At 40.3% G+C, this 24552-nt stretch overlaps 1 protein-coding gene across 4 annotated transcripts in view; it reads right to left on the bottom strand.

Moving 5' to 3' along the window:
- The window catches only part of LOC124132175 (DNA topoisomerase 2-alpha-like), a 45991-nt gene that overhangs the window by 15413 nt on the left and 6026 nt on the right, over positions 1-24552 (bottom strand). For 3 of the 4 annotated variants that reach the window (XM_046495930.2, XM_046495927.2, XM_046495929.2), the window contains 21 exons: positions 23396-23489; positions 23104-23167; positions 22220-22365; positions 21618-21715; positions 20505-20717; positions 19842-20015; positions 17719-17820; positions 16961-17098; positions 16318-16614; positions 15309-15545; positions 14373-14478; positions 13009-13211; positions 12165-12401; positions 11475-11623; positions 9625-9856; positions 9289-9488; positions 8673-9004; positions 8086-8183; positions 7716-7730; positions 4729-4863; positions 4005-4088 (listed from right to left, as the gene is read on the bottom strand). In XM_046495930.2, coding sequence (XP_046351886.1) covers positions 4005-4088; positions 4729-4863; positions 7716-7730; positions 8086-8183; positions 8673-9004; positions 9289-9488; positions 9625-9856; positions 11475-11623; positions 12165-12401; positions 13009-13211; positions 14373-14478; positions 15309-15545; positions 16318-16614; positions 16961-17098; positions 17719-17820; positions 19842-20015; positions 20505-20717; positions 21618-21715; positions 22220-22365; positions 23104-23167; positions 23396-23489 — 3354 coding nt within the window. The remainder of the gene's footprint in view (positions 1-4004; positions 4089-4728; positions 4864-7715; positions 7731-8085; positions 8184-8672; positions 9005-9288; positions 9489-9624; positions 9857-11474; positions 11624-12164; positions 12402-13008; positions 13212-14372; positions 14479-15308; positions 15546-16317; positions 16615-16960; positions 17099-17718; positions 17821-19841; positions 20016-20504; positions 20718-21617; positions 21716-22219; positions 22366-23103; positions 23168-23395; positions 23490-24552) is intronic. The other variant, XM_046495928.2, reaches the window with a different exon arrangement.

The raw sequence follows: 24552 nt of genomic DNA on the forward strand, positions 1-24552 counted from the left end.
GGCTTCCTTCCTCCAACTTGTAAAAAATATTAGATTTTACTGAAACAGTTTTAATGTTATCCTGCATTACTGCCTGAAAGAGCCACATGAAGCAGAGAAAACCAGTCATGGAAACCAGGAAAGTAGAAAAGGGAGTCGGCCAAGTTCTAAATTTCGAATCATGCAGCTGGAATAAGCGGAAAACTGAAACCCTCTAGTCTGGGGTAATTACTACCACAAAGGTTGCAGGGTCAGCTCCAAGGTGTATGGGTCATGGCCGTCTGGGGTTTGTGACTTGCTGTGCCACCACTTGGGGACAGAAACTATGAACACCTTGCACATCCTCAAGAGCCACGTCTTGGCGATAATGGCTGGTGAACACAGCATCCGAGGGCCACAAACAACCCACCATGATGGATTTGATGGAACAATTGCTGTGGAGAGCCATGGTAAAGCGACAGCTTGAATCTCATGGGGGTTGTTGGCTCTAGGCGGGTCCATACCGGCAAGGTTGTAAGCCTGCAGGATAATGGAACACAGTCATAGTGAGATAGTGGAAGATCAGAAGAAGGCGAGACCGGAAGAAACAGTCATTTCCGAGATGATGCACATTGTGTCTTGGATCGACGGAGGAAAACCCTTAAGGCTCGAACTGGGCACAAAAGTAGTTTATCCTCGTCTTCATATCCTATTAACGATAAGGGAGGAATGGTGGAGGATCTGTTAGGCTGTCCTGAGAGTTGATTTTTAGTGATGAGATCCCAGGACAGCCAGCTCAAACTCTACTCGGTAGAGTTCAAGGGCATGTCACTAACTGACTTAAGCTGCCGTAGCAAAAGCCAAGAGAAAGACCGTCTTTTTGGATTGAAGAATGACACATTGCAGTTTGGAGAGACTTAAATACCATGTTCAAATCCCAAGTTGGGGTATGAAACTTGGCACGTTGATCCTCAAGACGAAACGAATGCAAAAGTGATTAAAGTTCTGGGATCTTAGTAATTTTGCGATCCGTAGGAACTGCAAACACCGAATTGAGGGCTACCAGATATGTAGTTATGGTACTACCATGGAGGTGGTGTTTATTTCAGAAGTGGAGAAGGAATTAGTCATAAACTGCGGTGATGCCAACATAGGATTCTTGTCCTTGTTTCTTGTCCTTACCAAAAGATTCAAACACCATTTGTCATCATACAGAGAACGTGTTGAAGGTCTATGTGCTAAGGCTATAGCCTTGGCCGCTCTGGCCAAGTTACCTTTAGCACCTAGGGCCCGGTGGAGATGTGCCAAGCGTGCAGACAAAACTTGTATGGAGCTGGGTGTGGCAACTGACTGTGGGGATGTACCAGTAGGTGTCGCTACCTTGGGTGTTCAAGAGGGTTGCGACTGACGAGGCCTTGAAGATCCACAAACCAATTTCCAAGTCCGCCACCATGGAGCGACCAAATGCAGATATAGATTTAGTGTTTAATTTGGAGTGATTGTAGACATGCTCCAAAGTCATAAGTGCTGTTTATGTAAATTGTTGATTTGACGTTGTTGTCCGTAAATGATCGACCCGATAAGGATTGTCCTCGGTAAGATCCTGATTAATGGCGCTTGTGGCCAAGACGGATAAGGACTTGAGTGACTGCTGAATTTCCGTCTCAACAAAAGCGAGCTGGGTATCAGGCCTTAAAGTGTCTGTCATGTCATAAATCATCGTCCAGAGTATGCGCATTATCTGCAGCTTTAAACGCGAGGAGGGGAAAATCTAGCTTCCTGTAACGAGGCGCCTTAGAGGCCGGAATGAAGGACAGTTTGTAGAAATCATGATCGAACACCAAAATTAAGTCTGTGAGCAAAGGATCCGTTTTAATTGATGTACGGGAAGGTTAAATTATTTCCTTTAAATCAACATTCGGACTCGGGCAGGGAGCGAATGAGGCTAACCGGTCCAACATCCAATCGGGCGCTTGGTAAAGTCCCAGGTGTGTCTAACACCAACACAGTCGACTCAAAGGACAGGCCAACTGAGACCGTCGTTGAGTCTGAATGATAGTCGTCATCTCTACGAAGCGGGGGACCGACTATGGGAGGCCGGAGGTGCTGTAGACATACAGATTGATGGTTGAAAAAGCAGAGGCGCCAGGGTAATCAACAAGTGAGTGAGTGAGTGAGTTGGATTTAACGCCGCTTTTAACATTATTCCAGTTACATCACGGCTTGTCAGCTTAATGTGGGAGGAAAGCCCGAAGTGATGCAGGTCTTAGACGTTTACCACTTCGGTGAAACCCACAAGCACGGGTATGGTGCTGACAAACCTAGAAACATAATCGGGGCGAACCCGCAATCATAGGTTTCTGGCCTGCCCAAGGGACGCAACTCTGCACAGTGAATCGCGGCGCCTTAGACAACTGGGCCACCCGTGCCCCCTGGGTAATCAGTTGCATGCGCCACCCGAGCCACAGAAGACTCGTACATGGAATGCATCCAATGAACCCAGGCAGGATCCAATCACAGTGTAATGCCGTGAGGCACAGGAGGCGTTTACAATGAGCGTGTCGGCACCAGATGAGCGGATGACAAAGAGGTGATTGTGGGGTCGGACACGGCGCAGGTGTGACGACCATAGACAACTGGGAAGGGAAGAGAGGCACTGCTACATTAGTGATGATTGCAGCGTCATTGGGGATAATAGCACCTCAGTCTCGTGATCGGCTATCTTCGAAGTTGGAGAAGTGTCCCTGTGGTCGGCCATCTAGGGATGCCTGTGGACACGTTGGGTGTGTCGTTTCCTTTAATCCCTGAAATATACAGCGAAGTCACTGGGGGAGAGATCACAGCAAAACTCACACACCAACGACGAGGAACAGGGGACCGTACAATCGGCGCAACAGGGGTGTGAATCCTTGGCTGATTTATTGCCCCGGCACAAAAACATGACATATAATTTCAAAGATATAGATAAGTGTTGCAAGAAGAAAAGACACACAGGTCAACAAAGAAAGATGGGCATGTAACTGCAACTCAAGTTTTAGGAAGTTTAGGAGAGAAATTATGATAAAAAGAGCACAATAATACAGTAAAAGGCCCCAGAATAGAAAAGTATTTAGCACATGAAACAAGATCTAAGACAGACATATTGAATAATCAAGCACAAGACAACCTGGCAAAACAAGATGGTGTAAGTACAACACAGGCGCGAATCAGCACAGGAAGGAGCCAAAGTCAGGCAATAACTATGCTAACATATGCCTGAAAAGACCACCCTAGTACACCAGAGAACGTATTGGTTATCAAAGGATAAGCAAAAGGATAGGCAAAGGATGCTATGTGGTTCCTCAACTTTTCTCAAACGTCTGTTCAGTGCGACGACTAGCACTGATGAGGTTATACGTGACATCACTTCCGGTCACCTGGTAGCTGTGGGAGGAAGGAAGCCACACAACTAGTGGGAACAACTTCTGTAGCCAGGACCTAGTTCCGTCTCCAAGGTCAGAGTAACAGCAGTAGCAGCATTAAGGTAGTAATGCAGGATAAGACAAAAACATTATCTAAATATTACCATATCAATTATCATAGTTGTATCGTGGTGGCAAGGACAATCTAGGACAAGAAAACCTGTGGTTGAAAGCATGAGCAACATACTGGGCAGGATCCCAGACAATCAGCCATGACTCGCTCATTTTAACCACCTGATCCTCTATATATATCCTCCATGTATTCAAATGGTAGATGATGACCGTATAATCTTGCTCAATACCATGGTAACGCAGAAAACAAACCCCAAACAAATATAAGCTCAATACCATAAAACATAATGCTACCAGGCAGAATATTTGTTTCTTGTTTAGAACAGAAATAAGATTTATCAGCCAGCATTATTTTGCTGATTCAACAGTACCGGCCACCTCTGTAAGTAGATATTGTTTATTTTATTTGCACATATATTGCACTGAATAATGATACAGATGTGAGTATTACACACTAACATGTCTGATTAACCTGCAAGACTTGTCATGGAAAGAGAGAAATGAAAACCTTACGTCTAATGCATGCAGGAAAGTTTCCAGATCTTCCTCCCACAAATCTGATGGAGACTTCCTTTTCAGCTTCTCCAACTCCACAGCCTGTAAGCAGAGATGTCACACTCACACTTTTGTTGTCAATAGCATTCAATCATATTAATAATTTTATGTAAACTAAAATATATTTCCTGTGTGTTTTTAGAAACATTTAGAGAACCTTTTAAAATTAAACAATCTTGCATAACGACTGTTGCTCGTGGATCCTTGATAAAGAATTGTTGAGCTATGCCCTAGTTAATAACGTCTATCTACATGCTTAACTACAGATTCTTTACTCATTCCAGGATACGTACAACTTAAATCATGTACAAAATATAAGCTGGTTGCAAGTGAAAGAGATGCTAACATGCTGAATGTACAGAGAACAGGGTTGGAAACTAATGCTAGCCTGATGCCAGCAGCTCGTACAATTTCCACTGGGGCTACAGGTTAGTGAAATGTAGAAGGCTTACTTTTTCAGCTTCCACTATAAAATAAACCCAAACAAGTAAAGCCTAGTTTAGTCTTATGACCAGTAATGTATCTACTACGAGCCATGTGTGGCTAACGAAAGTCTATACTATTTTCTAATGCTGGGGAATGACAATGACATCATATATAAACATTAGACAGGATGGCCAGCATAGAGATGATGTTAGTTAATGGACTCCTCATACTGACTACATCAGCAACTGATGGCTACCTTGGCATCACGCTGCTTGCACAGCTCATCCTTCTTCTCTTTCGTCAGGTTCCACAGCGGCATGCTGAGAATGTAGTTGAAGTCGGGACCGGTGGAGATGTCAGATTCTTCATCGTCTTCATTTTCCTCCATTTCCTGCATTGAAGGACAGGAGGGATATCGTCATGCAAGATATATCAACCGATAGTCCAGGTACCAACAGATGGGGGACAATTCCCCAGTATATACAGGCAACAACTGATACCATGGATCTGCAAATGGTTGCATTATGGAAGTCCGATAACAAGGCACCATACCTAAACATGGCTAATATGTGAGCAGAGCAATGTTGTCAAAGCCACAAGCATGGGTATGGTCTGGACAATGCATCTTAACCAGAGATTAGAACGCACCACAAATGGATCCTGGCAAAATAAGGAATGCCATTCAAGCACAGTGAGGAGTGATGTTTTAAATGAGAAAGTCAGGCTCCCTACATTGGTGAGGAGATATATCTCAGTTTACAGAGCTGACATTAGCAATTGATGCATTTGTTGACAGATGTTGCCATGAACTGGAAAAAAATCATATGGAATTGAACTGGCTATAATGTCAGGCATATACTGTTGAAGAAATTACGCTATATACTAAAAGCCATGCAAAACTGACTAGTGTTTATCATGGTTATCCAGATAAGAAAATGAAAGGTGGGTGTAGAAATGGTCGCAGAAACACTTTCATGTTTTTGCTCATTTTGCCATGACTAACAAGGTTTTATTGTTTAGCTCAATATGATCAGACTTATATTAGAAAAAAATGGAGGACCAAAATAATAACTTCTCACTAGTGGTGTAACGATACGGCGATACAGTATTGTATCCCGATGCACAGCCCACGATACGATGCATCGATTTGGAAAGCATGTATCGCGATACATACGATATTTTCATAACACAGTTTTACTTACCGTATTTTCTTGAGTACAGTGCGCACTTTTTTCCAAAAAACACAGCTGTGTAGAAGGGGGTGCGCATTATACACGAATTAATGAGTTTTGATGTTTTTCCCCCCATGGAAAGACATTACCGTGAGCACGTAACACCGGAAATACCATGTCAACAAATCCATCCTGAAGTTCGCAAGTTATTCATGTAATTACACTGTCTGGCTATAAAAAGTGTTCTTTGTATATCTGGACTTTTGTTTGTAACTTATTTCCTTAATTTTATTCAAAATTCCTTTTAATATTGTTTTGATTAATTTCGGCAAAATCGTGTGTGAAGCGATCGGAAGATCACACAACTCACCGTTATTAACAGCAACCACGGTCAGATTACCGCCATTGACGCCTTGAAACAAACTTTAGTTGACAGAGAATGGATACATATATCCTAAATGCCATACTTTGATTCGTTAAAAGTCATATTTGTTTTTGTTGGACGATTCTATGTCAACACGTAATTCTGGCGATCAAGCGATCACGTGCACGGGAGCCTTGACGGTGACTGGTCAGACTGGTTGCATGTAAAAAATAATACCCGGCAATAGCGATCAGCTGCTTCGCTTGGGGTTATTATTATTTTAAATATGTTTAGTAAAAGCTGCATCTAAATTAACAAGATATTGGAATATATTATTCCTGATAAAAAAATAGTTTCAGATACAACTTTTGCCAATCCTTGCATTAAAATCCTGTAAAGTTATATCATTGGGTGTGTATTGACCGAATCACCGGTAGATTCCAAGAAAACGAGTGTACAGCTGATTGCTGTGTCCGGCTTAGTTTACGAGAAAATACACAAGGTAATCTTAATCCCTGGATATAAAACAATGCCTAGCTGAACAAAAAATACAATTTAAACGGTAAATCAACATGTCTGGGGATTTTTTTATCTCAAATTTCGAATTTGTACTGACAAAGTTTCTCATCACCCGTTCCTTTGCCGGTCTTCGCTGAACATGCTGAAGGAGTACAGTGTAATTTTTTTCTGCGCATAATATTCAAATTTATTTTTTTCCAAAATAGTGAACCTGCTAGAGGGGGGTGCGCATTATACATTGGTGCGCACTATACTCAAGAAAATACATGAAATACGTTTAACAGTTTCAAAGCCAGTTTGTTGTTTCAGTAAAACATACTGTATTGCTGACAATTTGCTATAACAGTAAATAAACACATTAAATCTTCTTCAACTGTACTTGTCACATCTTTTAGAGAGCAGAAAGACATCAACTTGGCTTAGCTTGTACCAGTAAACACTGTATCGTGATACGTATCGTATCGCGACCCTCCCGTATCGTTACACCTATACTTCTCACAAACCTGAAATACAAGTTTTGCTTTGGATTCAATAAACCACAGTACTGTCTATTTCATCTCTCTGTACAATCTGGATAAGAACTATCAGTCTCTCCTTATTACCGTCAAATTCAAATTATTACCACCTCACAAATACAATAAAGATGTTTTATAATAGCTTTGTATTAAGGAAAACATATTCATAGTGAACTGAATGAATGGCTGATTGATGAAGGTGATATCCACATAGAACAATGAAACCAGACTGTTACCATTACACACAAATCTGAGGACATCCCATTGCAGGTCACGTCAGAATGACCTTTTTTTGAGATTGCTGACTAACCAATGAAATGACTTACAGGAAGTCAACATTAGCCGATCAGAAAACAGCTTTCACGAGCTTTAAGGTACTAATTGTGTAATGGTAGCAAGCACCAAGATCTGATTTGAATGAGATTGACATCATATACCACCACTAAATCACAACTATCAACAACACCAAAAAGATTACAAAGAAATCAATTAATCACATCAATATTGAAATCTCTCAGATATAAAGGAACCAAATCCACTGAAACCATGGTAACAGTAGAAAACTTTAAGAATACAAAAATAAAAGCGCTTCCAATAGCTATTTCAGTTTTCCCTAACATCCGAGAGATTACAACAACTACAGACGACAGAGCCACACAATGATTCTCCTTACCCCTCTGGTGTTCGGCTGCAGACAAACGAGTTAAAACTTGTTAAACTCATGCAATGCGAGAGAGAGTGAGCATGTTCCACTAACAGTTGTTTCATGTCAGTCAGCAAAGTTACAGTTACAGCAATGTGGCCTATGAAAATTCAGTCCCTAAGTTTTAGATGTTCAAAATAATGAAGTGTGTTCAAAATCACGGAAGGGTCTGGAGTCTAAGACATTTTCTGCTGTGTATCATAGCCCAGGGACGTCTACACCCCTCACTCGCCCAAAATCTATTATTCTTATCATGGTTGTGACACCTATGTCTAGAAGCTTATCCCCAGGTTTGCACACTGAAAGATATCAGGGTGGAAGTACTGGATGACAGACTGACCATGCTCTTGCTCTGAGCTTCCTTCCATGCCTTGACTGGGTCGGAATCATAGCCTCGCCTGACCAGCAACTGGATAATTTCCTTCTTTGGTTTGTTTTCTGAAATACACATCCATAAGTGGTAGATCATTAAAAGCAAAGGTGGAGATTACAAAATAGCTTCATTAGATACAAGAATAACCATGTGCTGCTAAAGCTATATATAAGAATATCAAAAGTGCCGGTGAGGTCACTATCGCTCGGGGAAATACATGAATTCTGACACTCGTTTCTTAAAATCAGTATGACATATATGCTAGTATAATATTAGTAAAGTCTAAATATTTTTTACATTTGTATACTTATCCTGCATTACTCCTTATGCCTTTACTGCCTACCTTACGACAAAAGAGAGTGCCCAGCGATGATCCTGGCTTAAAAAAAGAAAAAGCTATTTCCATCTCAAGTCTGCTTTTTGTAGGACCATTGCCGCTGTCTCTTTTGTCGAAAGGGAAGCAGTTAAAAAATATCTATTTAGAAAAACCATTGTCGATTTCGATGCAAAACATTAAAGCAGTCCAATTTCAAGAGCCGGCTAATAAAACATACCAATAACAATGGTTCCCTCGATTTTCTCAATGATGAATCGTGCGATGTTGTCCAGCCGAAGTGACTCAGCCGCCATCATGCCTTCAAGGTAATCTTTTCTCCTCTTGTACATATCCATTCGAACATCAAAGAATTCCCTGAGAATTTCCACAGCAGTGGTGTAGCGTTTAATGCAACCTTTGTGATCAAACAACACCATAGAACTGGTGGTAATCTGATTCTGTAGCTTGAACACTTTGTGAAGCCCCGCCTCCTCCGACTGTGCTAGTTTCTCTGGGGTCATCTTCACCAGGAACTTGACAGTGGTGTCTGTGTGATACTCCTTGTAGTCTCTGCAACAACCACACAAGTTGAACATACTGCTGCAACAGCACAAACATGTACACTGGGCACTACTGCCAGGTACTCTCAACTTTGACCCACTAACCTACATCATGGGCTTTTCAAAGAATATTAAATTGGATACATATTGCAGTGCTCTTCTTGTACAAGTGAAAATGTTTACAAACTGAAAAATTTGCAATGAGGTGTGCCTGGTGTAGGGGATTTCCTGAACACTCTCAGTAGAAAGTGGGCCCTAGTCTGTCCATGTTAGTGTGATGTGGGTGTTACTCACGTGATCAATGGTTGTGTCTTGTCAGAGCCGTGAAGGAGTGGCTCCAGCACATCCTCCTTGTAGTTCTGTGTCCATATTTTGATTGGTAGCTCAGTAATCTCTATCGTTTGGTCATCAATAATGGCCACTTCACCGGAAACTAAGAATCGTCCTTCACCAATTTCTTCAATAATTCCTTTGAAGTTCTTGAAGGATGGAAGCTGGGGAGATATGGAAATATATTTGAAGAAGTACTTTGCACAAGGAGAGCAACCTACAATGTTACCTGTTACAGGTTAACCAAGATGGCAGACTTATACTATACTTGAGTGTTGCTAAATCCCTAGTATCACGTACCATTTTCCTTGGTTCCAGGCCATCAATCATCCTCTTGACATTGGCAACCACCTCTCGAATGTCGTAGTTTGGGATCTTGGTACTCCATCCTGTTCCAATGCCGTCTGCTCCGTTACAGAGGACGGTGGGAATGATAGGGCAGTACCACTCAGGTTCAATCTTAAGGTTGTCATCAAACTGAGCCTTCAGCAACGGGTCATCATTAGAGCAGAACGTCAGGCGTGTGAGAGAACTGTTGAAAGGAAACACATTGTTGTTAGAAATTTATTCTACTTTCACCAGTATGTAAAAATGATAAGATAAACCTCACATTACCTAATGGCAGAAGTGGCAGTCCACAGTGAAACGTAGAATTTGACTAGTCTCAGACTAGTTCCTAACAGGGCCAGTGGGGTAGCCTAGTGTATAAAGCATTTGCTTGTCACACTGACCACCCAGGTTCGATTCCCCACATGGGTACATTGCATGAAGATCATTTCTGGTGCCCCCCACCATGATATTGGTGGAATATTGCTACAAGCTGTGAAGAACCACCCACCAACTCACTCAGAGGGAAGAAGCTGGTATTGGTGATGAGACAGTATTACTTACATCAGAGAGTGCACCAAACTAACAGCTCAATAAACAAAGTGTGTACGGGAAATTACACAAACTTTTATTGATAGCTCACTTCAGAGGTGTAGGGATGTACCGTAACATAACGGGTAACTGGAGACAGAATAATCCTATTTACAGATCTGCTTAATTTTAACAAGAGTTTGCCACTAATGTGGTTATATCCCCAGCCCCTGTTGCAGAATTTATGACATAATTACATCTAAACAAACCCTAACCTTTTTTAACCGAGGTGGAACTTGTCATGGAAATTGTAAAAAAAAGAAGAGTTTGGAACCTAAGTCCATCTTTATGAGTTATGCTCCGGAAACGAACCCTACCCTCACAGAACCTAAGTCCATCTTGTTGCCATGGAAACGTAAAAAAAATAAAAAAATCTAAAATTTCTAAATAGCAAAAGGCACCAGTTCAGCATGTGCCTGACAAACCTGCAAAGTTTGATGAAAAAATACTGAACGGTTTATGAGTTATGCTCCGGAAACGAACCCTACCCTCGCAGAACCTAAGTCCATCTTGTTGCCATGGAAACATAAAAAATAAAAATTTCTAAAATTTCTAAATAGCAAAGGGCACCAGTTCAGCAAGTACCTGACAGCATGTACCTGCAAAGTTTGATGAAAAAATATTGAACGGTGTATGAGTTATGCTCCGGAAACGAAACGTGACTGACGGACGGGCTGAGCCTGTTTCTATATCCCCCCGCCAACTTTGTTGGGCGGGGATAATAAATTGCAGCATAAGAAACGTGCATGATTGGAAGGGAGGCACTGTTTTACTCATTCCAACACACACTCTAGCCCATGCAGCAAGTTGATATTCTCAACTCACACAGCTAAATGAATGAATTGCTTTGAAACATCATTCTTACTTTGACCAATTCATTTTGAAAGAAAATGAACTTCTCCATAGATTAAGTAATAAAACAGAGGGTCCTAGTTGCTACGGAGGGCGTTTGGCCGCTTCCTGGTGAAAGCAAGGTTTTACACCATGCAGAAATGCGAGTCCAGTAAGCACAAATGTATAGAAAGGATGCACAATATATTCACTGTACCAAATTCTTGACAAGAAATACAAAGGCTCTGTAATTAAAATAATTATTAAATCTTACTGTATAGTTCACTACACCATTTTCATTACTTTACAGGACTCTCCTATTTACTGTAAGGACCCTTTGAATTAATATATGGGCTTCCCTCGTCCCCGAGATTCGTAGGTCAAGGTAAAACCCTGTATACCTGAGGGCAGTGAAGATGTAACGGGGACTGGCAGCATCCTTGCCCCCGTGGATACGGGTACCAAACTGACCAATGGGTTGCAAGAGATTCATGTTGTTGGAACCCACAAAGTTTTGAGCCAAGTTGATGATTGTGCCCATGAGTGATACCTGCAATCAGATCAACCACACTTTAAGCCATTTTCCAGAGTCAAATCCCAGTAATACACTGACAAATTACACCAAGTAATAACTGGCCAACAATAATCTGTTTGGTGAAGCCTTGCTTCACTAGGGATGTCACATGCAAGTACAAATGATGTGTTTCTTCTTTGCGTGGTAGTCAGTTTCATTGTTGGGGTTTAACATCGCGTTCAAGATTATTGCAGTTACATAGCGACGTGCGTGTCTTCTTGTACTAGTCCAGATAAATGCCGATTTTATAGCACTAGGCCATTGAGATACCATGTCACAGTTTAACATGAATACCCAACTCAGAGACAGTATACTGACTCTGAGCCGATCAGTCTTTGTTTTAGCTCCTTCATGCTCAGCGCAAGACAGGGTAACAACAAGTACCATTTTGGTACGACACAACCAGCGATTGAACACCCGACCTTCCATCCTCCGGGCAGATGCTCTACCACAAGAGCTCAAGGCGGTCTCAGTTCCAGTGTTGCAATGTTTTTAAGTACCTCATGACAATGTTTACCTCTCCATGGTGATAGGCAGATTGTTCAGAAACAGAGCCGGCAAGTTGAACTACTTTGACTTCCTTCGAAATGTTCCTCTTGAAACAAGTAAACAGGACCTTCCTCTGCCCAGGCTTCAGGCCATCCACGATGGATGGGATGGAGCGCACGTTGTCCATGTTGCTGAAGAGAATGAGTTCTCGATTGATGAACTCATTGTAGGTAACTTTCTTGGTTTCCTTGCCATACAGGTACAACTGAAATGTCAGTGAGCGAACATTGCTTTTAGTCATGGAAGATATTCACCTCATCAAAACACCAAGCAACAGATCAGACAGAATTACACAAACTTGTAACATAACCTTCCACGTAGGTCTTCTATAAAATGACAATGTAGTTTCCCCACATCAGAATATACTTTACTTTAAGGGAAAAGAATAAAAAACTAATTTATACTTTAACTCTTTTTCCCCTTTCCCCCTTAAAGAAATTATTTGTGGTCCAATATATCTCAAACTATTCCAAGTTGATTTCCTACCTTTGTACTGCATTTGAAGTGCAAAGGGTACTGACACCATGCAACAAGCTTAAATCCGATTGGTCTTATAAAAGTGAAATTTATAAAACAGTTTGGCTCCTAGTTAATCACCTATGTATTTGGTTATTACACTCTGCACACGTACAATATCGGTGGAATAGAAGCTCCTTCAGATATGGAAATAGGAATGCAGGATAATTTTTCCTAACTAGTAGCAAGAAATTTAAAAAAAACACTGTCACGTTTTGCCATCTCTTTTCATGGTTTGAACTTATCTTTCTTGGGTCATATATTGCCCCTGTCCATTATTTCTTAGGTTCACACACCTCAGGTAACCCCATGTCTGATCGACGCTTTCTCTCCTCCATCCAATTGGTCAGCCATTCCTTTCTCTCCTCAATCTTCTTCCTGCTGAACGCCAGGTTGATAGAAGCATCGTCCTCCGTCCCAACATACTTGAAGGGGATCCGATGACGGTCCATGTCACTGAAGTATTCTTTTGCCTCCTTTGATGTGGAGGTTCCCAAACCTAACAGTGGACAGTTACAGAAACAGTATAAGTGGTGGAAGACAGTGTATATAGGAGCATCAGAAACAGTATAAGTGGTGGAAGACAGTGTATATAGGAGCATCAGAAACAGTATAAGTGGTGGAAGACAGTGTATATAGGAGCATCAGAAACAGTATAAGTGGTGGAAGACAGTGTATATAGGAGCATAAGAAACAGTATAAGTGGTGGAAGACAGTGTATATAGGAGCATCAGAAACAGTATAAGTGGTGGAAGACAGTGTATATAGGAGCATAAGAAACAGTATAAGTGGTGGAAGACAGTGTATATAGGAGCATCAGAAACAGTATAAGTGGTGGAAGACAGTGTATATAGGAGCATAAGAAACAGTATAAGTGGTGGAAGACAGTGTATATAGGAGCATCAGAAACAGTATAAGTGGTGGAAGACAGTGTATATAGGAGCATCAGAAACAGTATAAGTGGTGGAAGACAGTGTATATAGGAGCATCAGAAACAGTATAAGTGGTGGAAGACAGTGTATATAGGAGCATCAGAAACAGTATAAGTGGTGGAAGACAGTGTATATAGGAGCATCAGAAACAGTATAAGTGGTGGAAGACAGTGTATATAGGAGCATCAGAAACAGTATAAGTGGTGGAAGACAGTGTATATAGGAGCATCAGAAACAGTATAAGGGGTGGAAGACAGTGTATATAGGAGCATCAGAAACAATATTAGTGGTGAAAGACTGGATTAGTACCAGAAATGGTACTGATTCACTGATTATATCATCTATGTATTAGACTTGAGTGATAATTTGTTCACTTACAGCAATGTCACCCTTGATCATGGCAGGCCATTTCAACCAAACCAATGGTGGATTGATTGCCTGAACAACAATCCACACGATCAGGGGAGACAATCAGCCAAGGGTACATGTCGCTCAACTTCGTCTATTTAGGTTGTCATCCGTTTTTGGTGGCCATTGTGGCCAAGTCAATCTTCACAACAAACAGGACCTATCCTGACTCCCAATGTACTTTTATGTGACACTAATAAAAGAAACAATACTGGGAAAATTGTTCAGGTTTGAAATGTCTGACTGACACCTTCAAGTTAAGAATGTTCCCCTCGTGTACATCTGGACAAAGTAAAAGCTAGATGAAAATGAAACAACACCTTTGTAGTACTTTATCTTCCAGGTATGCCAGTTGTCAGTCCCTTTTTTCCACTCTTCAAACTCAGGCAAACTGTAGAAGGATTTCTCTTGTTTGCTTTTTGTAACCTAGAAAAACAAATAATTCATGATATAAGTTGTAGATTTGGACAAAAACCAGCTATCAGCTATGTGGAATAAGGCTTTCCTGTCTCACATAAATTAATAGCCTCAAATCTGTCATCCATGTCACATTATGTTGTAATGGGCTGTTCAAGTGTTTTACAAACAATAACACAGTGGAACATTTGATGCCACATAGTGTTCATAGAGATGTTAAGGTGTGTCCTTTCGAAAGCACTTGTCTAGTTTACTTGTGCAAAAATATATTAATAACTGGCCTCATATAATAAACATCATCAAGTTATGTTTGCCCTGCTACTAACATGACTAACACTCGGGTCGGGTTTTACCTTGACATACAACAGTGGGGGTACAGGGGACCCCTAATAATTAATTGTAAGGGTCCCTCCCTGCAGGCAATATGGGGTTCCGGTAAAGCAATGAAATGGTGTAGTGTACTGTATGTTTAGTTCATTACTTAGAGCCTGGAATATCAATAATCATCATGATCATGTGGACAGTGGTCATGATTGATGGATGAAATAACAGACACCTGTAACTGCTCTTGATGCGCTGAAGGTACAATAAATATATTATTGTTCGTCCCTTGGGACGCAGTATATATTTTTTTTGCGTCCATTCTCTACATTAGTGAGTAGACCCTGCTTGGTGAAGGAACATCAAGTGTTATTCATACTTAGTCACCACTGTGTCCAACTGGTCCCCTGAATCTGTTACTACTAGCACACAACAACAGGGGAATACCCACAGGAGGACTCAGCAACAGTGAGCAGTGCGCTCTAGAACACTGCAATACAAAAGAATTTAACAATCACCTTCACAATGGGTGTAATAAACTCCTCAATCACATTGAACTTAAGGAGGTTTGGCCAGAAGTGATGTACAAAGTTGATAAGAAGGCCCTTAATGTGAGAGCCATCTTGATCCTGATCTGTCATGATCATGATTTTGCCATATCGCAGACGGTTGATGGCGTCCATGCTGTCATACTTCTCCTTGAACTGCAAGCCCATGATTTTAATCACGTTGTTGATTTCAGCATTGTCCATGATCTAGCAACAGAAATAATGGAAGTCAACACAAGGTGCGGGACCTACCTGCTCTCAACTATCTACACCTATTCCTCTTATAATGCCATGGCGACATATAACAATGCAACTTCCAGTTCCAGACAGGTACATATTTGTGTGTGTATGCACCTCAAAGGCAAGTCTTTCACAGTGCCTTAACATCTATAGGCTTCAGGAAAGATGTTTTGTTTGTTGTTTAATGCCGCACTCAGCATTATTCCAGCTATATGAATCAGTCTGTAAATAATCAAATCTTGACCAGACAATCCAGTGACTGATATCATGAGCATCAATCAATTGGGATACAATGACATACATCCCGATCCCATTAGTCGCCTCTTACGACAAGCATTGTCGCCTTTCACGGTCTCATGAAAGAAGTAGTTCAGTGAGTTTCACATTGCAGTCAGCATATCCAAGCACTGGCCGATTAATAATCAAGTCTGCATTTGAGCCACAATGAAGGTAACGATGATACCATCAGTTAGTCAAACTTCACAACATCCTGATCCTCATTAGCAATCTATACAGCATGATGTCTTTGGAACCTATTCCATCCCCAAATTATTCTCAGAGTTAATGACCATTTCCAAATCATTCAGCTTAAAACAAACAAACTTTAATGTATTAAGTAAATCACCCAATGTGACATATTTCATATATATCATATTCTGCCTACACATGCCCACAGGCAAGCTTAATGTGGGAAATATGGCTACAGTTTCCTTACGGCATTCCGTTTGATCCTACCTACCTGTTTGTGAGTAGCCTCCCTTACGTTGAGGACTTTACCCCTGAGGGGGAACACCCCATATCTGTCCCTCCCAATCACGCCGAGGCCAGCAACAGCCAGGGTTTTAGCTGAGTCTCCCTCAGTGAGAATGAGAGTACAATCTTTGGAATTCTTGGTGCCAGCATCATTAGCGTCATCTAGTTTGGGGATGCCTTTCAGTTTGGAGTGTTTGGATGCGTGGCACTTCTTGTTGAGCTGAGCTTGAGCCTTGAACTTCATCCAGCTGAGGATGCTCTCCACGATACCGCACTTGCTGGACTTGTGAACAAGAGATAGTACTCAGATAACATCAAGGGAGGAGTACACAAACTGAGCATGGTGCACTGCCAGGACACCAACACATACACATTGAAATTTATGTTAGAGGAAGCAATGAAGTTTAGAGTTTATGTTATTGATCTGTGCAAGCTGCAGCACAATGCATGACAAACTGAATCTTCTGAAGTACCCATGAACTTTCTCAGAGATGATTATTTACAAAATGTGTCCATGAATACATACCAAATTTCTTTTCTTTCTATTATCATGATTTCAACTCAGGAAAAATAAATGTTAAAATGTTTAAAATGAAGTTGATTAACATGATTGGTAATAATAATAATACCATTTTTATAAAGTTTTCAGTCATCTGGCACTTTGAGCCAAAACTTTTAACTTGTAACGTCATGTTCTCTTTTGTCTGGGAGTCAAATGTGGGGTTTTCTATCAGGCAATTCACAAACACCCACATGTGGTTCTTGATCTGAAGATAAAATTCAACCATCAAAAGCAAAAAGCATAAATGTAACTGTTGACATATTTCATTGAGTAACCGACATCCATTGTACACATCCAGTTGTCCAATAGTCTTGTGTAACATGTTTAGTTGAACCAAGGAATCTGCATCCACTGGTACAGGTACAAAATATAATGTTTCTATTTCTAAATGACTGATCTACTCGTGTCACACAGAGATTATTGTACCAGCATGTGTCACATATTGATTTCACAAGAGTGTCTCAATTCTTGTATTTCCCGAGCGAGTAATACATGAATTCTTAAATAGGTTTTGTCAAATCAGTACGACATATATGCGAATACAATTATTTCATTATTACCCATATTTCTAAATCTTTTTTGGGGCTACCCTTTTGAAAAGTCACAATAAGATTCTATTGATGCTAACAATGCAGTCAGGATGACGTAAACAGTACACTGGTGCGTGTGAAGTGATCTTTGCACAGTGCCAATACAATTTTTTAAACCTTGTTATATCTAACCCTGTGGGTAATTAACAAACTTATGTGCAGATAACAAAATACCAGTTTTCAGTTATATTGTAACAATGGTACAAACAACACTAAAGAAAAGATTGAGACTTACCTGGAATGGTTTAATGTTGACTCCACCTTTGTTTTTCTTTTTGACGATTTCAATGATTTTAGACACAATTTGATCTGTGATATAATCTACATGTCGACCACCCTGAAAATAGAACAAGTTGGTTGACATGAGGTGCAGCTACAAAGCTGATTCCACTCCCACGGGAACGCAAACTACAAACAAATACCATGTCTACGTTGTCACGAAGCAGCAGGTGCCCTACAAAGTCATTACATACCTCCACACATTTCCACTGTGGTGAACTACATCAGTATACGCCTACAAGGTCAAACCAGGTGAGGTGAGATACTTGCCTACTACAAGGTCAAACAAGAAGAACCACACTTCTTGATACCATAACATGCTCAGAAAGCTGAATGTATAACCCTATTTAGTTATTCTTTTAACAGTTGAAGAGTACAAGAAATAGCCAGATGAGCGTCAAATCCCTACATCACATCAGATTATCCCCCCTTAGTTTGCCCACAAAAAGGGAAGGTGAAATAGGGTTACCGTCGCATTCAAGATGTGTGGTGTGGTGTGGTGTGGTGTGGTGTGGTGTGGTGTGGTGTGGTGTGGTGTGGTGTGGTGTGGTGTGGTGTGGTGTGGTGTGTGGTGTGTGGTGTGGTGTGTGGTGTGTGGTGTGTGGTGTGGTGTGGTGTGGTGTAGGATTAATACACTTCAATGTCAGGCAGGTCAACAACAATGAGAACCAGGCATGTTTCATTAATAGATCGTAGTAACACTTCCATATATGGCACATGCTCCTGGGAAATTGAATGATGGACAGATGACTACATTTCTTGGAATTTGTAATGCGGGGTAGGTTAAGTGGTGACTTTAGAAGCTTTCGCTTGGCCTAGCTTTGATGAAATATTTTATTTGAACGCACAAGTCACGGTCAAGGCTCACACGCTCTCGATTACGAAAACTTTGACACATAAATCAGACTATAACAAATATGACTTTTAACGAGTCAAAAGCATTTAAGAAACAGTGAACCCTTGCTACAGGGGTCCAAATAATTGATGAGTGTCTTGGATGTTCAGCGATTTAACCAAGGTCGAGTCGTAGAGAGTATACAAAACAGTATACATGCTCTGCCTACCGATCTACATCTGTACATTGCACATTTCAGTGTTTAAAATAAGATAGAAGTTGTTTATGATTCATAACGTTAAAATAGATTTATCGAGTATTAATATGCGCTTTCAAAAAAACACATATCCATTCAGCGAATTCAGGTGAATAAACAGGTATAACAAACTTGGTCAATAGAAGTATGAAATTTGATATAAAACATCACTAGACATGATGAGTTACTATTAAATGTATTTCCTGCTCTCCAAGGCATTGTTTTATATGCAGAGATTTAGATTACCGTGTGTATTTTCTCGTAAACTAAGCTGGAAATAGCAATCAGCTGTGCACTTGTTTCCTCCCAATCTACCGGTGATTCAGTTAAAACGTACCCTATGATACAACTTCAAAGAATTTTGATGCAATGGTCGGAAGAAATTGTATCGGAAATTATCATTTTATCAGGAATAATATATTCCAATGGTGGGTTATTTTAGTTGCAGCTTCCACTAAATATACTTATGATTATAAGAACCATAAGCGTAGCACTTTGGAACGTATGGAACAATTTTACCAGCCACCGTAGGGACTTCCCGCACTAAATGTACTTCAAGTAAGACTGTTGGTCATACTTGCCCTTGGTCAAGTAACATTTTTCATAATATTTCAACCCCTGCCAATGAGATACAATGCCACAGAATAACATGAATACTCCACTCAGACACAGTATACTGAATCCGAGCCGACCAGTCCTTGTTTTAGTCCCTTAATGCTGAGCGCCAGACAGGGTAACAAAAAGTACCATCTTTAAATGTTGTTTAGTAAGATGCAGCTGAGGATCGAAACCCCAACCTTCCGCTCATCCACTAGACCACGTACGGGTCCATTGCCCTAATGAAAATTTACAGGTTTAAACTTTATTAACTGAACGTGATACAAGCCTATATTTAGGCAGGTCACACACTGTCACCAATCCTTATTACTTGGCTCTCAGGACAAGAATGAGTTACTTGAGACCTACACTCCCAAGGAGGAAGACTTACTTTTGTTGTTGCAATACTGTTGACAAAACTGGCCTGTTGGAAGCCCTTGTCGCTGAGGGTGATGGCAACTTCCCATCTAGGATTTGGTTGCTCGTACACAATCTTTAAAGGGGCCCCTGCTTCATCTGATTTGTCCTTGATGAACAGGTCTATGTAGTCCCTGAAGTTCTTCACCTGGAAACACAGCGTTTTCATCACATAAAATATAAAGTTTGATGACTAGTTTCAGATATGATAAAGATATCTAGGTGGTGATGGTGAAGGTCAGATTGTGGGGAACCAGGAATCACTAGGTGGTGATAAGGTCAAAATAAATTCATTCCGACAGGCCTCATTACAATAACGCACAGCCTTGCATAATTTAATTGTCCTCAAGTACCTAGCCATGTCAAGCATCCATGTAAATAACATCGGTTGACAGTGTATACTAATGCCATACTCCGTTTTAATAAAAACCAAAATACTTTAAATGCCTCCCCATCAGAGCCTTTTATATATTTGGAAGAAAATCTCATGGTTAATTTATTGTGACCTAAGACAATCTAAAACAAAGAAAAAGACATGTACTAAAATTAGTTGTCTTAAAAAGAAACAAACCTAGACAAGAAGTCAACTCATTTCTGAACTGTAAAAAAAAACTACTATAGAAACAAAGTGTCCTACCGGTACTCGTTTTCCATTGAGCATGACTCTGACCCCCTTGCAGGAAGCGGCCACATCATAGGCTCGTCTGGTGAAGAGAGCAACAGTGTCGGCATCCAGGCTCTGCATCTTGAACTTCTCCAGGTCAGGGAAGAAAGTGATGCACGTGAAGTCACTTTCTCTGGCGTCAGTAATTGTTGGCTCCTTCGTTTTGGTCATGTTTTCGGTCCATGTCTGCAAGAAAGGCAAGATTTCTAAAAAAAGCTTCAGCACTTATCCAAGTTTCTTAGCTAACATGTTACACTGAAACAGATATAGTAGTCAAAAGAATATTACTGAAAATAAACCATCATCATATTAATTTAATCATTTATTTAAATGGACAATTTTTGTATTGCAATCACTGAGTTCAAATACATCTATTCTTAAGAAATGCATACAAAGATACAGGCACATGCTCACTCTCACACAAAGTTGTGTTAGGGCTGCTGTCTACGGGCACCTCAGGCAGGGAAGACCACCTGTGTCCCCCATTGCTTATCATTAGGGCTGTCACCATTTATTGTGCATTTGCACCTGCTAATAATATATGTGTACCCATGTAGTGATTCCCTAACAAATTTGTATCATATTTCAAAAAGTAATATTTACAAAATTTTGCAATAACCAAGTCTAAGCCAGGTCAACAAAGCTGTTGTTAGTTCCATACTTTAACAAAGACTTACGGCTGTCTTAGCGCTACGATTGCTTTGTGGAACGGGTAACTACTTCGGCTAGTGATACCTTATCGCCTTCATGAAATTATCAACCGACTTGCAGAATACTAGTAGAATGAGCCCTAAGGCGAAGTAAAGAAAAACAATGTTAAACAGACTGGTTGGTAGAACAACCACACCACTCAACAATATTCCAGTTATATGACATTGATCCGTTATCATGAGCATCAATCCACGCAGTTAGGAAACAATGACATGCATGAACCAAATCCCATTAGTTGCCTCTTACGACAAGCATAGTTGCCTCATACAACAAGCATGGGTTACTGAGAACCTATTCTATCCGGATCTTCACAGTTCACATAAATAAAGAGTGATGTTTTATACTGAAATAACATAAAATATGCTGAATATTCACCTGTTTGAAACCTTTCTTGTACTCATTACAAGATGTCTCGACAATGAATTTCTTGCTGAAAATATTGCACAATTTGGCACCATAGCCATTACGACCACCTGAAACAAGGGAATAATTTGATATGATGAGCAATGATCTACTGTGATATGCAATCTTTCAGCCTGCATAGGTTGACGGGGTCTATTCAAACCCAGGATCTCCATGGGGTCTCTTCATATTACATGCTAGTAATTGTAATCACATTTAACCCTGTGGGTTCAGCCACAAACAAATTTCCACTCTTCAGGAAACATATTAAATAATCAGAGAATTCCAGGCCTTTTTAAGGTTTTCAAATGTTATTTTCAAGTTTTTTTTAGTAGGGTTATTAGGTTTCACCTGTCAATATAATATATTAGTCGAAAGACCTAAAGAGCAGTATGAACATCCCTTTTCAAGCAAGATTTATTTTCACTACCAACAAATAAAATAAAGTGTCATGAATTGTAATAATGTTATTAACAAGTATATATCATTTTGTACAAAACCAATGCTTTTCAAGCCATTTGGCGACTTTCAACTTCAAGGGTTTCCAAGGTATTCTCAAATTCATGCAAGGTTACCTGTGACTTTCTTCTCAGAGTCGTCATAGTTACTAGAGGTCAGGAGATGGCCGAAGATCATGGTGGGGACGTACATCTTCTCAGTCTTGTGCTCAATGACTGGAATACCTTTCCCGTTGTTCCAAATTTTGATTTTGTTGTTTTCTCTGGAAATCAAAATATGGTCATGTTCTGATATGGTCAAATATCCCCACTGAACATGTTGAAGAGGCTACAGTGAATGGGCTGTCGATTTGACATTTTCGAGAAAAGTGTGGCTAAGATTGCAGAAAAGTGGTGTAGCAGTTACTGTGTGATTCTCACACCCTTTCTACAAAATTCTAGGTCTACAATATGGTTATATGGGCTTCTTGGATAGTCCAACTTATTGGGTTATCATCATGCCAAGAAGTTGATATGAAGCCAAGCTTAAGTATGTGCACCAACGATCTCTATCCCACATTGACTGTCAAAGATTATTTACATTTCTTTCAAAAATACTTACATACAGAAAAAATAGGGTACTCACAATCCGAGTTCTTGCCAACTAGACCTCTAATGTATTACGAATAGAGTGGGAATCCAAAATGGTGGACAAGGTATAGTGAGTAATGAACTACGGACATAAACTAACTAAACTGACCCTTGGAGTTGGTTATAAGCATGTTTTTACTGTAAATGTGTAATAACTAAAGTGTTCTGTGGAATATCAACATGTCCAGTGTCTAGGAATTCACCTATATGCCCATATAGAAAAGTGTGAATTTCGTCCAGTTATTAACAGATGCACCTAGCGATATCAAATGCATAGCTACCTTTTTAATCGAGAGACAAATTACCAGACAAACTGAAACCGTCATTACAAACAAGATAAAAAAAATTGAAATTGTTCCAGAAAAACTTACGGATCGATGTCTATCTTCAAGCAGTTCATGCTGGGATCCCTCTGTTTGTTATCAGCAGCATTGACTGGAAAATAAGTTCAATATAATACCAAACCCTACTAACAACACAAGCATGAGACAATCCCATGTCCAGATGTCATTGATTATGGCTGCTTTATTGAGGGTTCATTTTGACAAATACTTAAATCTTTGAACGATTTGTTCTGAGAGACTTCATTTGAATCTGTCAAACAACCAAGTATCAGGCAAATTAAAACAGATTAAACACCGAAATTAAACACCGAATTGTTACCCATGATTTCATCAAAGATCTTGTACAGCCCTGGTACAAATGTGATTTCTCTCTGGACCATAGTGTCAGTTACTTCATCATAGACCCACATAGCCTGCAAAACAAAGATGTTAGGTGAGATGTGCATTCACGTGTGTACGTGTCTGCTTTTACTAGTCTCGACTTATACCGATATTATAGTGCTTGTCCACTGAGATACCATGCCGCAGTTTAACATGAATACCCCATTCAGACACAGTACACTGACTCTGAACCAACCAGTCTTTGTTTTAGCCCCTTAATGCTGAGTGCCAGGCAGGGTAACAACAAGTACTATCTTTTAATGTTGTTTGGTATGATGCGCCTTGAAATCGAAAAGAGGGAACATTTAAAACTTAAAACCCAATGGTATGCAGGTTATTGATACAGAATCGCCGTCCACAAGTAACGTTAGCGATTCACAAAATTTTCTTGTGGCATCTTTCTCAGATATTACTTATTACAACCACAGCGTCAACTGTCATATATAAATAGCCTCAATAGTTTCTTTGTGAACACTGCTGTTAGCATGTCTCTTCAAGGCACTTGTTATAAAATGAGAATGTAGCTTTGTTGTTGAATTAGATTTCACATGATTTATACAAAGCTGACATGTTGGAGTATTTCTTCCTGTTTGTTTGTTTGTTTGTTGTTTAACGCCGCACTCAGCAATATTCCAGCTATATGACGGCGGTCTGTAAATAATTGAGTCTGGACCAGACAATCCAGTGATTGACATCATGAGCATCGATCCACGCAATTGGGATCAATGACATGCATCAACCAAGTCAGCAAGCCTGACCACCCAATCCCGTTAGTCGCCTTTTACGACAAGCATAGTCAGTTTTACGGCAAGCATTGGTTGCTGAAGAGCTATTCTACCCCGGAATCTTCACAGGTCTATTTCTTCCTGAATTATGCTGCAACCATGTGAAGCGATTTTGCAATACTGAGGTCATTTGAAGCAGAAACATCTTTGGCACTATCAGAACTATGAGTACTATAATTGCAAAAATGTGTAAACTTGATTCTAATTGGACCATTTGTGACTTTCAGCTAATGAAAGGCGTTGATAGAAAATTGAGCTGATTAAGGCAATGAAAATCACGACATTTACATTCAATAATAGAAGCAGCTGT

Source organism: Haliotis rufescens, unplaced genomic scaffold, assembly GCF_023055435.1.
Source record: "Haliotis rufescens isolate VD_foot unplaced genomic scaffold, xgHalRufe1.0.p SCAF_4, whole genome shotgun sequence".
In the NCBI taxonomy this organism is placed as follows: Eukaryota; Metazoa; Mollusca; class Gastropoda; order Lepetellida; family Haliotidae; genus Haliotis; species Haliotis rufescens.